Source organism: Macrobrachium nipponense, chromosome 14 (genome assembly GCF_015104395.2).
Source record: "Macrobrachium nipponense isolate FS-2020 chromosome 14, ASM1510439v2, whole genome shotgun sequence".
In the NCBI taxonomy this organism is placed as follows: domain Eukaryota; kingdom Metazoa; phylum Arthropoda; class Malacostraca; order Decapoda; family Palaemonidae; genus Macrobrachium; species Macrobrachium nipponense.
In genome coordinates this window covers 75955015-75970014 of record NC_087207.1, presented here as the reverse complement: position 1 = coordinate 75970014, position 15000 = coordinate 75955015, and the positions used below count along the sequence as shown (strand labels likewise).

General features: G+C 37.9%; 1 protein-coding gene across 1 annotated transcript in view; it reads left to right on the top strand.

The window, feature by feature from the left end:
• Nucleotides 1-15000, top strand: part of LOC135226588 (recombining binding protein suppressor of hairless-like) — a 150651-nt gene that overhangs the window by 67812 nt on the left and 67839 nt on the right. Inside the window, 2 exon segments of the mRNA XM_064266280.1 lie at nucleotides 1-60; nucleotides 63-246. The exon segment at nucleotides 1-60 is cut by the window's left edge and continues 30 nt beyond it. Of these exon segments, the coding sequence (XP_064122350.1) occupies nucleotides 1-60; nucleotides 63-246 (244 nt within the window).

Here is a 15000-nt window from a genome sequence, read left to right as displayed (position 1 = left end):
GTCAATGGTCACGCAGGAGGAACGCCCGTGGGCGGCTATCCCCCATCGTCTGTAGCCAGCCCCCACAGAGCCACGCCACAGGCTCACTGCCGCCCACTTCACACCACCTGGGTCCACACACCGCCGCCCATCGCCCCGTCGACCTCTCCCAGGCCCAGCGCGAGAACCAGCCCAGCGGCACGCCCGCGACCATCCCGTACCCACTGCACGACCCCCACAACCACAGACCCACCCTTCTCGACACAGGTAAGGCTAGGCAGGTAGCAGGGGGGCATTTGACCTCCTCTTCTACCCTACCCTTACCCTTCTCGCCAGCAGCATGATCTATGAAATAGGGGTATTTGCTCCCTCCTATGATATGACGTGTGATATCTGTGTGTGTACAATTCTTGCCTTGTTATATTATTTGGGCATTTTCATTTCCTGACCTTTCTTACATATTTCCCCCTCCCCCATCCCAGTTGAAGGACCTGTTGGCTCTTTTTAGTGACCCTATAGTCGTTTTCCCTCTTGAGGTAGACATGTACCGTATGTTTATATCGCATGTATAGATAAACGTATATGCCTATGTACATACGCATCCACCTGTTCTATATAGTAGATGAGTTGATTATGTGTAGCCTACTTTGATGCCCTTTTTTTTAAATTATTCTTCTGTGGGATACTCTTGTAGTATTCTATGATATCTCTTTGAATAAGGGACTTTGAGGATTCCCTTATCAATGTTCTCTTTTATATTCAATGACTTAGGATAAATAAGCTTGATTAATTTATTCCTGATTAACAAATGCCACAGTGTCAGTTCTCATATTTTCAGATTCTTATAATTTGTCGATTTCGGAATATATATATATATATCATATATATATATATATATATATATATATATATATATATATATATATATATATATATATATGCTCTAAATTCGAAAAATTATAAGATTCTGAAAGCTGAAGAACTGAACTCTGACATATATACACACATATATATATAATATATATATATATATATATATATATATATAATATATATAATATATAATCTTTGTCATGTACTAGCATTTTTCATATTTTCTGTACTTCCGTTTTTTTAATGAAACTAATATTCGCGAATGAACCCGTTTAGCCGAAGTTACTGTATTTTTACCAGCTACAGTTGGAAAGCTGATTTTTTTTCTCTAGTTTATTCGATTTAATCATATTTGGTCTTAGAGCCTTAAGGTTCACGTTTCCTCCAAGACGTCTTGTGTACTTTTATGTTTTATTTATTTCTCATATTAGTGGATTATCTTTGTTTTTACTTTTTCGAAAAGTTTGATAAGTGTAATCATTCTGTTTCTGTCGTTTAGATTTCCTTGTCGTACTTTTGTTTTCGATTTCCTTTTTATTTATTGTCATCTTATTGATTAACTTTTTTTTTCTGATGCAAAACTTGTAATAATTCTGCTTCTGTCATTTCGATTTCCTTGTCGTACATATGTTATTTATTTATTATTTTTTTTTTTTTACGTATCGTGCAAGTTTCGTCTCCGTCAGTAACAACAATGCGCATCTCTCTCTCATTCATATTTGTCGCCAATGACTTTTTCCCGTTGTCACCATGTCACTTCTCTTATTAGGAATTGATTGATTTATCGATCATTCTGGCGTTTCCCTATCTGGGTAAAAAAAAAAATCCCTAGAGAGACTGCCGTTCAGTAAAAAAACAATTTAAAAAAATAAACGAAAATTATACTTGTAGAAAAAGTTTTCGTTGCCGTCAGTGCACCTCAAGCGGTGCACTGTTGGCATATTGCTGAAGGTTCTTTGTAACGTGCTCTCGGCCCCCTAGCTGCGATCCCTTTTGTTCCTTTTACTGTAACTCCTTTCATATTCCAACTGCTTTGAGGCTTTCTTTCAAACCTTTTCCTATCAGTTTCCGTTTCAGTGCTGAATGACCTCATAGGTCTCAGTGCTTGGCCTTTTGCATAAATTCTATACTCTCCTGCCAAGGTTTCTCTGTAATGAGAAAATTAAATAAAAAAAAAATAATGTTAAAGGAGCGACAGTTATAAAGAGGAGACAAAAATGAGAAACGCTTTTAACTCCCATCCTCACTTAGTTCACTCATTTTGATTTCAATGTCGGCGAGAATCGAGAAAAGCGGGATTATTTTAATTTATTTTCCATTTAGTGAGAGATACGAGGTAAAATGATGATGATAATATAATAAAGATATTCAGTCTTGACCCTCATTCTCTCTGCCATGTTTTCGTTCATTCTGCTCTGTTGTTATTTCTGAATACTCGTCTCCTTTTTCTTTCATGCTTCGCTTCCCCTACCCCCCAAATAAAAAATTGACAGCCAACGTAAGTATTTGATCTTTTCTTATAAACTATGTGATTATTGTCTGTGTTATGCTTATTTGTACCATTCCACCCACCGAGACCATTTCCGGGGATAGACCTCAGATGCAACACCGGACGTAGTTTGATATCTTCTCATTTGTGTTGTTGTTATTATTATTATTATTATTATTATTATTATTATTAATTCACGAGTATATATCAGTCCACGCCATCCAGTATCTTAGATGCAGCACCGTTTGTGTATTTAGTTGGGACATTGTTTATCTTTATTAATACCAACTCATTTATTGTTCATTATTACTGCTACTATTTATTCACGACTGTTGATCAATCCACGCCATCCAATATCGTAGAAAAAGCACAAAGAACGACTTTTTTTTTATTTTGCGGAGTTTCCGAGTCATCACTGATTTGTAAGACGTCTTGTTACGCGAATGACCTCTTTGCACTGTTGGAAATGAAGGCGAGATAGATTTCCTGACAGTCCAGGTACACATTCTCAGCATCCGGCCTGTCATTGCAGTTTGAGTCATGGAATTGTAGATTCTCGTAGATTTTTTTTTTCCCGCGTGTTGTGATGCTCGCTTATTTTTCATTGATATTAATACTAAATAAAGTACTAAAAGCCCTCGATTTATATAATCTCCAGGTCTCCTATATAGACACATTAAGGTGTTTCAGATCAATATACAAATGCGAATGACATTAAATGACATTAAATCAGTTCATCGCCCCCAATTTTTATTTATTATTTTTTTTTTAATAAATTTTTTTTTATTTAGAAATCAGCCTCATTAATTTCCTTATCCCGGACTTTAGATGCAGCATCCGAGTCATCTCATCTCAAAAGGTTTACGACATCGGGAAAGACCACGACAGCGATTAGTGGCGTGGGAATTATGACAAACTTCACTATCAGTGAATTTCCCCCTCGGTCCAGTCAGGCTTGGCTTACAGAGAGAGAGAGAGAGAGAGAGAGAGAGAGAGAGAGAGAGAGAGAGAGAGAGAGAGAGAGCAACTATCTGTGTCATAAACTTACTCGCTAGCCTCTTCCACGCATTACGCACGCACACATAAATGCTTGCATATATATATATATGATATAGATGAGAGAGAGAGAGATGAGAGAGAGAGAGAGAGATATTTCCTTAAACCCCCCTTATTTTTTCTTATCTTTTATTTCGTAACGGAACAGAGAGGAGAGATGGTTCGGTCTACAGAGGAATTGTCTTCTTCGACTTCTTTTGGGGGCCTGAACCATTTTCTTTAGAATGGCGGACCCCAATCAGTTCGAGCAGGATGACGAAAGAAAGTACAGAGAGAGAGAGAGAGAGTTTGCGTGGATTGGAGGGGTGGCGGCATCTCAACCAAAATGAGGAGCTTTTGAATGTAGAAAGTTTCGGCAGCAGTTCAAAAAGAGTTCAGGAATTTCAAATTAGAGGATGATACAAAAAAAAAAAAAAAGATTAAAAGTATTAGAAGTATTGTTACATTTTTCATGATAGATTATTTGTTTTTGAGAGAAGAGAGAGAAAGAGAAGATGAAGAGAGAGAGAGAGAGAGAGAGAGAGAAGTGAAAGCAACCCTGAAATTTAGTTTTATTTTCTAATTTTTGGTAAATGGGTATAAGAAATTACATACAAATAACACGTAATATGTATGCATATATGTATGTATGTGTATATATGTGTGTGTGTGTATTTAGTGTACGCATGTCTTGTGTAGAGAGAGAGAGAGAGAGAGAGATAAGGAAGAGGGGTTTGACAATTACACGGGCCAAGACTCGAGATGATTTGCGTTAGGGGGTCGCCAGTGCGTGGACATGTATAAGTGTGGAGCTGGGGCGTGGGAGAAGTTCTGACGAAGGAGGAGAGATGATGATGGCCATCCCTTCCTCCCTCCCTCCCTCCCTCAACCCCCTTCCCCTCCTTCTTCATCCATCCCTCTTTATTCTGTTATTATTATCTTCTTGCGGTCTTCCTTTTATGTCTACTTCCTACCTTTTCTTTTCTTAATGATTCATTATATTTTCATTTCTGTGCTTCATTCGTCAATGGTAGTATTCTATATTCATCTTGCGTGCTCTTATATTGACGAGTATAATTTTATTATTGATTTTTCTCCTCGCTTTATATGCGCTAATGTTTTTATTGATATTTCTTGGCGCTTGATACTACTATACGCTTGTGGTACGTAACTGGAGTATATTATATATATTAGGATATATATATATATAATATATTATATAATTATATATACGCTTGCTATTACACATGGTACGTATATTAAATATATTTATGTTACAATTTTATATAATATATATATTATATATTATATATTATATATATATATATATATATTTTATATATATATATATATATAGATTATATATATAATAATATATATACAATATAAGTACACATAACATAAATGTATACATAAATACTTCCGAACAGATATCGTGTTCAGAGATGATCTGTTCAGTTTTACGTCTAGATACCTGACATCAATCAACCTGCACTTTCTCGTATATATTATATATGATTTTTTTTCTTTTGTCGTTAAATTGATATGAAGTGGGTTAATGGAGAACGGGGCGATTGCACCATCAGCTATGTCGAAAGGGACGAAGTGGTGATAAGAATTCTTTTGCTGAATGTCTATAATAGCTGTATGTACTAGGTGTGGTTGTGCGTACGGCGATATCAATGTAGTGTATATATTTTTTTTATAAGTATACTTCTCTTGTGCTTTGTAATACTGTCAAAATGCTTAGTGCTTCTGTAGTGGGGAATGGAGTTTCTCTCTCTCTCTCTCTCTCTCTCTCTCTCTCTCTCTCTCTCTCTCTCTCTCTCTCTAGAATGTTTGTTGTACTCTAATAGTGTCAGAATAATTCTCTCTCTCTCTCTCTCTCTCTCTCTCTCTCTCTCTCTCTCTCTCTCTCTCTCTCTCTCTGTTGTCCTCATTGCGAAACGCTTCTCCATTTCAGCCCCTCTCAAGCAACGACATGTTGTTTGTTTCTATAGTCTAGTCCATTATAAGTAGCATTTGAAGTAGCAGCTGCTACTGTGCGCGATTGATAAGGAACGTGCATTGGAGTGGCCTCTTCTTGTAATCAGTAGCTCCGATTCCGGTGTGCATTATTTGTGTAGCATTTTGTTCATATTGCATTAGACTTGAGTGTTGTAGAATACTTGTATCATATATTACATTTAGTGCATATTTTTCATAATAATTCGGTCCGAATTTTTAGAATGTAATTGGCTAAACGATGACACGCTAATACTTATATCTGTCTGCAGTCATCTCATCATTTTTACGGGGTTGTTTAGTAATGAAGTTCTCTGCTTATTTTTAAAGCTCGCTTTCTGCTCTTTCTTGTGGGTATAAACTGCTCTCTCTCTCTCTCTCTCTCTCTCTCTCTCTCTCTCTCTCTCTCTCTCTCTCTCTCTCTCTCTCTCTCTCTCTTACAGAATTTGCTGGCACTATCAATTTTTCATTCACCTGCTGTCACCCTTGACAAGGGCTGTCTTTTGTCGGCGAATCAAACAGTGCTGATAACAGCCCCCAGGACACTCTTTAACACCTGTAGTATGCGAGATAGTATGTGTTCATCTGTTTCTTAAGGTTTCCACTGATTGGCCAACGCCGGCAGGTGTGTCGACAGGTGTATATGTGGCACTTGACTGGTGCCAACGTCCACGTGCCCGCACTTCGCGATCAAGTGGTTGTTTTTGAGAGAGAGAGAGAGAGAGAGAGAGAGAGAGAGAGAGAGAGAGAGAGAGAGAGAGAGTTTTGATATCAGTCTCTTTCTCCTAGTGTATGTATTCTGTCATTTAAAAATAGATTCTTTTATAATCTTTACCTTGACAGATTAAAAAAAAATCTGTTCAGGGCTATTTAATTAGCTGGGAGTTTTATCCGTTATATACTGTCATTGTTTATCCCTTTTAAATAAATCTGTTCTGCAGTTCATAATATTAGCACACTTTCTTAATACCGCTGAAATATTTGCAGGCGTATAACCTGACAGAAATAAACGCATCTACATTATTATGTTCTCTAAAAGTTAATCAGCTCAGTGGTCTGGTTAAACTAATGTATACTTCACTTTTATCAAGTAGATGATAACGAAAAAATCAATACTAAATATCAATTCCGTAAGAAATGAAAATTCAGTATTGTTGGCGTCGAGAATATTTATGGATAGTGCTCAATATTTTTAATTTTTTTTTATTTTCCTCTAGAAAACTTTGTTCCCTAACAGGATGTTCTGTACAGATAATATTTATACGTACACAAATCAAACTGGGAAACAATAGAACATTTTGATTCAGTCTTACCGGATTCTCAACATTAGTACATTGTATGATAAGTGAGTGAGTAGTCAAGTGTATTGTTACAATTGCAATTATACAAATTGTCTTGGGGTAGCTTTTTATATATAAATATATATATAATATATTATATATATATATATATATATAATATATATATATAGTTTGTGTGTGTGTTATTCAAGAATATCGTCATCTTAAATGAAAATAATACTATACTGGATATTCTACACTTTCGTTCATGTTACAATATCGTCTCATAGAGATCCTTATTAAGGAAAGAGAGCAGAGGCCCATTGATATTCTCTCTCTCTCTTCTCTCTCTCTCTCTCTCTCCTCTCTCTCTCTCTCGTCCTGATAGCATATGGTAGTAACTTGATCTCTGTTCAACTTAGAGAATAATGTTCTTTTATTATTTTCACTTAGTAACTCCTCTCTCTCTCTCTCTCTCTCTCTCTCTCTCTCTCTCTCTTCTCTCTCTCTCTCATTTACTCCAGAACCTCCCCCTGGAGTGGATTACATGCAGCTGACGGTTCCCCTCCCCTCCCCCCCTCCCCCAGCCCCTCCCACCCTCCATCGATTCCCTCTTGTGTTTTGACTTTAGCTTTTGTCAACTTCCCTCACACCCCACCCTCCCCTTCCCCTCCAGCTCCCCTCGCCCTTCTGTGCTCTCAGGAAAACCACTTACTGCTTCTCTGTTTCCCCTCCCTCTCTCCCCTTCTATCTTTCCTACCTCTTTTTTTTATATAATCCTTCCCTCATCCTTCATCTTTTTTCTTTTCTCCCCCCACTATTACACTCTTCATCCATTTCACTTTTCAGTTTTCTTATCTCTCTTGATCATCTTTTTCCTTTTCTCCCCACTATTACACTCCTCATCCATTTCACCTTTCAATTATCTTATCTTCTCTTGTTCTTCTCTTTTTACCTCACTGTCTCTTCAACCACCCCGCCCCCGTTTTTTATTTATTTGATTTCTCATCCATTTCATTTATAATTTTTCTTTAAAGATGTTTTACTTGTGTCGGAAACTTACTGTGTGTGTGTGTTTGTCTATGTAGACTAAGTTTTATGTAAGCCGTTCTTGGCTATGACACTTCAATATATAAGCATTGTTTTTATATCCAGGATGCAATTCTAAAATGTGCATGAACTATGCCAAAATATAGTGGCGAAAATATTCAGTTTTTCAATCGTACAAACTGCTTTGTTTTGTTGTTGTTGTTGTTGTTGTCCTTGTTCTTGTTGGGGGGGTTAGGAAAGCCCTATGGAAAAGCCTAAAAAGGTCTGAAAAAGGTGTTTCGCGTAGAGTTAAAGATACAGGAATGTTAGGATGGGATATTTATGATTTATTTATTAGAAGAAAAGTGTAAAAAATAAATAATGTCCATGTTAAACAGTACAGAAACCAGTATTTCTCATAAAATATAGAGTATTTATATTAATTTTCGTTTTTTAAAAAAAAAGGCTGTATATGACACCGTAGATTTTAGCACGTTTTAATTTACGTTAAGAGGTCATTTAAGTTTTTATTGAGGAGAAACTATTTTTGTTAGTCCTTCTCAACGTTATGTATTGTATTTACCAGGCTTGTTGTCTAAGAGGAAGAAGATCTTCAGTCTTGTCCCCAGGATCGAAACTGTTTTATTATCTATGTCGCTAATCCGGGAACTCTTTTACTTTCAAGGGTTTTCTTGAAATGAAGTAGTATTCCTAGTTGGACGAGTGGTTTTCGCGCTCGGCTACCAATCCGTTGGTCCTAAGTTTGATTCTCGGCTCGGCGCAACGGCGGGGAATCAGAGGAATTGATCTCTGGAGATAGAAATTTCATTTCTCGATATAATGTGGTTCGGCTCCCACAATAAACTGTAGGTCCCGTTGCTGGGTGACAAATTGGTTCCTAGCCACGTAGACATATTTAATCCTTCGGGCCAGCCCTAGGAGAGCTGTTAATCAGCTCAGTGGTCTGGTTAAACTAAGATATACTTAACTTGAAGTGAATTAGTTAGCCTTTAGTTATAAAAAAAAAACCTTGTACAATTTTTTTTTTCATTCCAGGAAATTCATTGACTGTGTAATTCTGCTGTTATGAAAAATTTGGTTTACAATTTTTTCTTTCATTGACTCATTGCAATTCTGCTGTTTTAATTTTTTTTAAATTCCTAATGACGACAGTGATAATTTGCCAATCCCAGTGTGTTCGCTGAAAAGACACCAAAACTATGCAAGAAATATACAAACTGTTAATGATTACGCAAACATTCTCTTCGAATTGCCGCCTATCGTCCCAGCTCCATATATTTCATATTCATTATATATCATCTTCCCTTTATCTTATTATTATTTTTTTCATTTCCTTTCCCCCTCGTGAAGTGAAGAGCCCTCACTCACCCCGTCCCCTCTTTGTATAGCAGAACCTCCCCTTTCCGCTGTGTGTGCGCGCTATTAGTCAACGATTAGGGCCTTGATGGTGCGAAGGACAATGCCTCTCCCGGGGGCGTCAGGCGTAGTGGGTGGCGGCCTGATGATCGTTTCCGAGGGGCGTGAGGTGTCCCTGGTGTGGGCGAGTGGAATGAGCGAGTGCGTCTATCTGTCTGTCTGTCTGTCTGAGGGAGGGGAAGGGCTGGAAATTGGGTGACCTGATGATACTTTTCTTACCAGGGTGTGAGGTGTCTGTGGAGTGAGTCACTGAATCTTTGGGTGAATCCCTGAGTTATTGAAGTTTTGTAATGGATTCCTTGACAAAGTAACGTTTGATCCAAGCGAGTCAGTTGGGGATTAAGGGAGCGAATGAAAGAGTGTATGGGCTGTGAATAGGAGCTTGCTCGAAGTTGAATCATGGGCAGATACTATATCTGTCAATCGACAGTGAGGTTTCGATGAAGTAGGTGAGTGAGTCAGTGGACGAGAGTTATGGTCGAATTGCAACATCAGCGACATAACGAGGAAATGGGCGGGGCTGTTGTTTGTAAGGGGGGTCCTTCAGCGTCTTAATGGCTGCTCTTTCATAATATCCTGGAATCTTTGTCTATGGTTCGTGCGTACGAGATATCTTGGGTGTACGGAAGACAATACGTGTATGTTCAAGGACATCCCATCCCAATTATTTGGTGAAAGCTACTTATCTCTCTCTCTCTCTCTCTCTCTCTCTCTTAAGCATAGTTTCAGATTAGTATTGAAGGGGGTGTTTTCATGTTAGCTGAATAATAGGTTAAAATGAAGACAATTACGGATCCCTTCTCTGTCTCCACCCCCATCCCCCCTTAGCACCTATAGGGGGTAATCATGCCCCCCCCCCTCCACGCTTACACCTGCATGCTCATTAAAAGAGCAACATGAAGAGAAACATGTCTTCCCGCAGCATTACGGACGTACATATTTACATTCCTCGTTCACGGTCGAGTTACGCATTTAGTTATGGATAATTGATTCGCGCAGAAAGGGAAGGACTAGTTGTGATCTCTCAGTCCATATTGTATAGTATATACGTCTAGGGGGTTGGCCATGGATCACCATTGTTGCTGTACCGCCAGTATGTGGTTACAATCAATCAATCATTGCGTTGGAAGTGTATATCTCTTCGCCGCCCTTTGGTGTCTCGTTCAAATAGACATTAAGAGAGGTATTCATTCGACAGTGTGATGTTTGAAGTCTAGTTCCTCCTCCTCCTCCTCCTCCTCCTCCTCCTCCTCCTCCTCCTCCTGACTCCCCTCAGAAATGCCTTTTAACGACCGCACAGATAATTGTGTTACATCGAGAGAGAAAGAGAGGGAGAGGGAGAGAGAGAGAACATTATTGGGAAGTAAATAGACCCTGGAATTGATGAATCAATCTGTTTTTGTCGGGTGTCGAGTGAGTAAGGGTGGGGAATTGATTTGGGGGTGGGGGGCATGAAATGGGGACGGGCAAAGGAAAGGGCCTGGCAGCGGTAGTAGGGTCAGCCCATCGAAGGACTTTCGGGGTCAATATGGAACACGTGTTGTTCTGCACGCATCGTAATCACACGTGTCAGCGTTTATCTTCTCTCTCTCTCTCTCTCTCTCTCTCTCTCTCTCTCTCTCTCCATATTGCCATTATTCCTCCAACTTTGTGTCATGAATTCTCATCACGCTTTGATACTTTTCTATATATTTTCATAATGATTTCTTCTATACTTTCTATATTTTAGATGATACTTTATCTACCATATTACTTTTTATATCATATACATTTTACAATCGTTTCTTTATAAAATCACCCCAACGAACGATCAACAACATAACTTGTTGGGTTGTGAAAATGGTACTCTCTTCTCGTCTCTCTCTCATCTCTCCCTCTTTCCCTTCTCATCTTTCTCTCTCTCCCAGTCCTTCTCTCTCTCTCTCTCTCTCTCTCTCAAACGAATCCCTGTTAAACTGGAAAACATATAGATTTTTTTTCTGGCCTCAAGTGACTTCCTGTTATGCTGTCTTTGTTCATGAAACGAGTTTGCCCTATGTATTATAGGTTCAAGGAGTTGCAACCAACAGTTGGTAGTCAGTATTCACACGGTATGCATGTATACGCATTAAGAGACAAATGCGGGAGAGTGACGCACAATGCATACATACATATATATATATGCATCTATTTTGTTTGTGTATATTATTATATATATTATATATATATTAATAATATTATATATATATATATATATTAATATATACACACATATACATTTATATTTATATGTATATATATTATATAGTATATATATATATATATATATAGATATATTATATATATATATATATATATAGAATATTTAGAGAGACCTTACCTTACAGACCTTACATCTTGTTCGGGTTGCCCCAGGTCCCTCAGTGTGAGGCACCTCTAATGTCTACCAGAGAGTTGCTAGTACATCTTCCGGTATATTTTGCATCTTCCAATCTTGGATGGTCTGGGATGCAGTTTAGATATTTGTCGAGCTTATTCTTAAACACATCTACGCTCACTCCTGATATATTCCTCAGATGAGCTGGCAACGCATTGAATAGACGCTGCATTATCGATGCTGGTGCGTAGTGGATTAATGTCCTGTGTGCTTTCCTTATTTTTCCTGTTATAGTTTTGGGCATTATTAATCTACCTCTGCTTGCTCTTTCTGATATTTTTAGTTCCATGATATTTTCTGCTATTCCTTATATCTGTTTCCATGCCTGAATTATCATGTGCGTTCTCTTCTCTTTCAGACTATATAATTTTAAGGATTGTAGTCTTTCCCAGTAGAGAGAGAGAGAGAGAGAGAGAGAGAGAGAGAGAGATAAGATATTTTTAATTATATTGTAGTTGAAGTTGCTAATGGTGTATAAAGGAATTTTAGGTTAAAACACATGCCCAATCATCTTCCTTCCGACCTTGACCTCTGTAACACATTGCATTTAGCGTCATAGCATACGGCACTCAAACAAACCCCCCCTGCCCCCCTCCTTTTTTTTTTTCTTTTGACAAATTATCTGGTTTTCCCCTCGGCGTCTGAAGTGCCTCTTGGCAAGAGGGAGAAAGAGGGATTTGAATTCCCCTCTTACGATTCATTCCCGCATGTGTTGTCATAAGTTAACATAATCATAGGGGCTTTCTGCTTCCCCCCTTTTCGAAATGTGCAACTCTTGATACCACGAGAGCCCTTGAGTCCCGTCTCTCTCTCTCTCTCTCTCTCTCTCTCTCTCTCTCTCTCTCTCTTCTGTGTGCGTGTTAGAGAGAGAGAGAGAGAGAGAGAGAAATGACAATTCCTTCTGTTTGAAGCAATATTGAAACTAATGATAAGAGGATGATATTTATTCATGCTCTATCACATGTGACTTGTCTGTTTCGGTCAATTGCCTGATTCATGAATTGCCACGAATTACACCCATATATTCATCCCTTATACACATGATGAATAATGTGAAGGCACGCTGAATAACCTGAACGAATAATGAATGACTATGAAAGCTTCCTCACCTTCCCCCCTTCTCTCTCTCTCTCTCTCTCTCTCTCTCTCTCTCTCTCTCTCTCTCTCTCTCTCTCTCATCTTACCTGGACCTTTCTTCCGTTGGTGTTAATGGGACAGCATGTGTTCGCTACTGGCCAGAAGTAACGAAAGGGCTATTTCAGTTTCCCTTGTTTCATTAAGGGTTCGATATTACATTAGCCGATCGTGTTACCTGGCCGCGAATTTACGAGTTGTGAGGCGGCTTTCGTTTATATCTTTCGGTTTAGCTAAACCGCTGGGTTTTAAGTTTTGTTTTAGTCAAACCACATATTTTTTACCTTTCGCTTTCATTAGACCGCGGTTTTAGCTGTGGCTTTATTTAAACCGTTGGGTTTTAGCTTTCACTCTAGTTAAACCACATACTTTTACCTTTCGCTTTAATCAAACCGGTTTGTTGTAGCTTTCGCTCTAGCAAAACCACATGTTTTAAACTTTTGGTTTAGTTAAACCACTGGGTTTCAGGTTTTGCTTCATTTAAACCGCTGGGTTTTAGCTCTCGCTCTAGTTAAATCACCTATTTTTATGTTTGGGTTTAATTAAAACAGTGGGTTTCAGCTTTCGCTTTATTTAAACCGCTGGGTTTCAGCTTTCACTCTAGTTAAACCACCTATTTTTTAATCCTTTGGTTTTAGTTAACCACTGGATTTCAGCTTAGATTTATTTAAACCGCTGGTTGTTTGTAGCTTTCACTCTACTCAAACCACCTATTTTTATCTTATGGTTTAGTTAAGTCAACGGGTTTTACCTTTCGCTTTATTTAAACCGCTGGGTTTCAGCTTTCACTCTAGTTAAACCACCTATTTTTATCTTTTGGTTTAGTTAAATCAATGGGTTTTAGATTTCTCTTTAGTTCAATCGCTTGGTTTTAACATTTGCTTTAGTTAAAATCACTTAAAGTATATTATTTTGTTAAACCAATGTGTTTTAGGTATCGCGTTTGGTAAACCAATGAATGGATTTTAGTTTTTCGTTTAGTCAGACCGCTGAGTTTTAGCTTTTGCTGTAATTAAACACCCGTGTTCTAGCTTTTACTCTTGTTAAATCACTTGGTTTTAACATTTGCTTTTTAGTATTTGTTTGTTAAACCAATGAGTTTTAGCTTTCGCATTTGTTAAACTAATGGATTTTAGCTTTTGATTTAGTCAAACATACGAGTTCTAGCTTTCGCATTAATTAAACCGCTGATTGATATCTTTCGCTTTAGTGAAACCGATGGCCTTGGTTTGAAACAAAAACAAAAACAATTAGATACTTAATTTGGTCTTTATGACAAAACAATAGATCATATTTAATAAAACAAAGCTTTTCTCCTCTGTTTAGTCATGGTTATGTTCATGTGTGGACGAAATTTCATATTTCCTCGTTACGCAAAATTCGACTATACCTTTCGAATTTTGATAATATTTACAGAATAGCAATTTATTTTTACTTGATAGAATGATGTTACATCTAGATTTGTTTTGCAACAGAAACAGAAGAAAATGTTTGATTACACCGTATCTCCTAGAAAAACAAGGGTGTGACCCGACCTCCAGCATACTCTGGACGTATGCTGAAGTCTGCGATCAACAGCGTGTTTCACCAACGAAAATTGAAATGAATACGCTATGTTTTATAAGAAATAATTGTTCTGTACTGTTTAAAATGCACATTATTTATTCTTTACATTTTCATTCTAGGAACTAAATCATGAATATCTTATGCTAAAATTCCTGTACCTTTAACTCAACGCGAAACACCTTTATCAGACCTTTGTAGGCTTTTCCGTAGGGCTGTCCTAACCCTCCAACAACAACAACAACAACAACAGCATCAAAGTATTTTTGTAGGCTTTCTCCCAGAGTAAGCGAAAATTTATGGAGCAAGTTTTGTATTCTACAATTTTGATGTCTATCAATAAAGAGGCTGAGATAAAAAAAGGAAAAAAAAAAGGAATTTGTGCTCAGTAAATGAAGTAAATAATAGCTCCTCCACAGCAAAGAGTTGCCAACTACTCATTAAGATCGATTTCTTCCCCCCTCCCACCCGGCCCATTGCCCTCCCATATGCTCCATGTAACACATAATGGCCCCGTGTCGGCGCTATGGTTCACGCCTGTTTATATTTATAATAGTGATTCTGTCATAGACTGAAAAACCGCGGAAAAGAATGTGTAATTCACTCTCTCTCTCTCTCTCTCTCTCTCTCTCTCTCTCTCTCTCTCTCTCTGCAGATAGCAGTTCTATACATGGATCTGTTAAACATGTAGAAGTCTACAGCATACATGGGCCCGTAATGACGATATGGACTGTATTTCGTATATATATTCATAAGCTTCT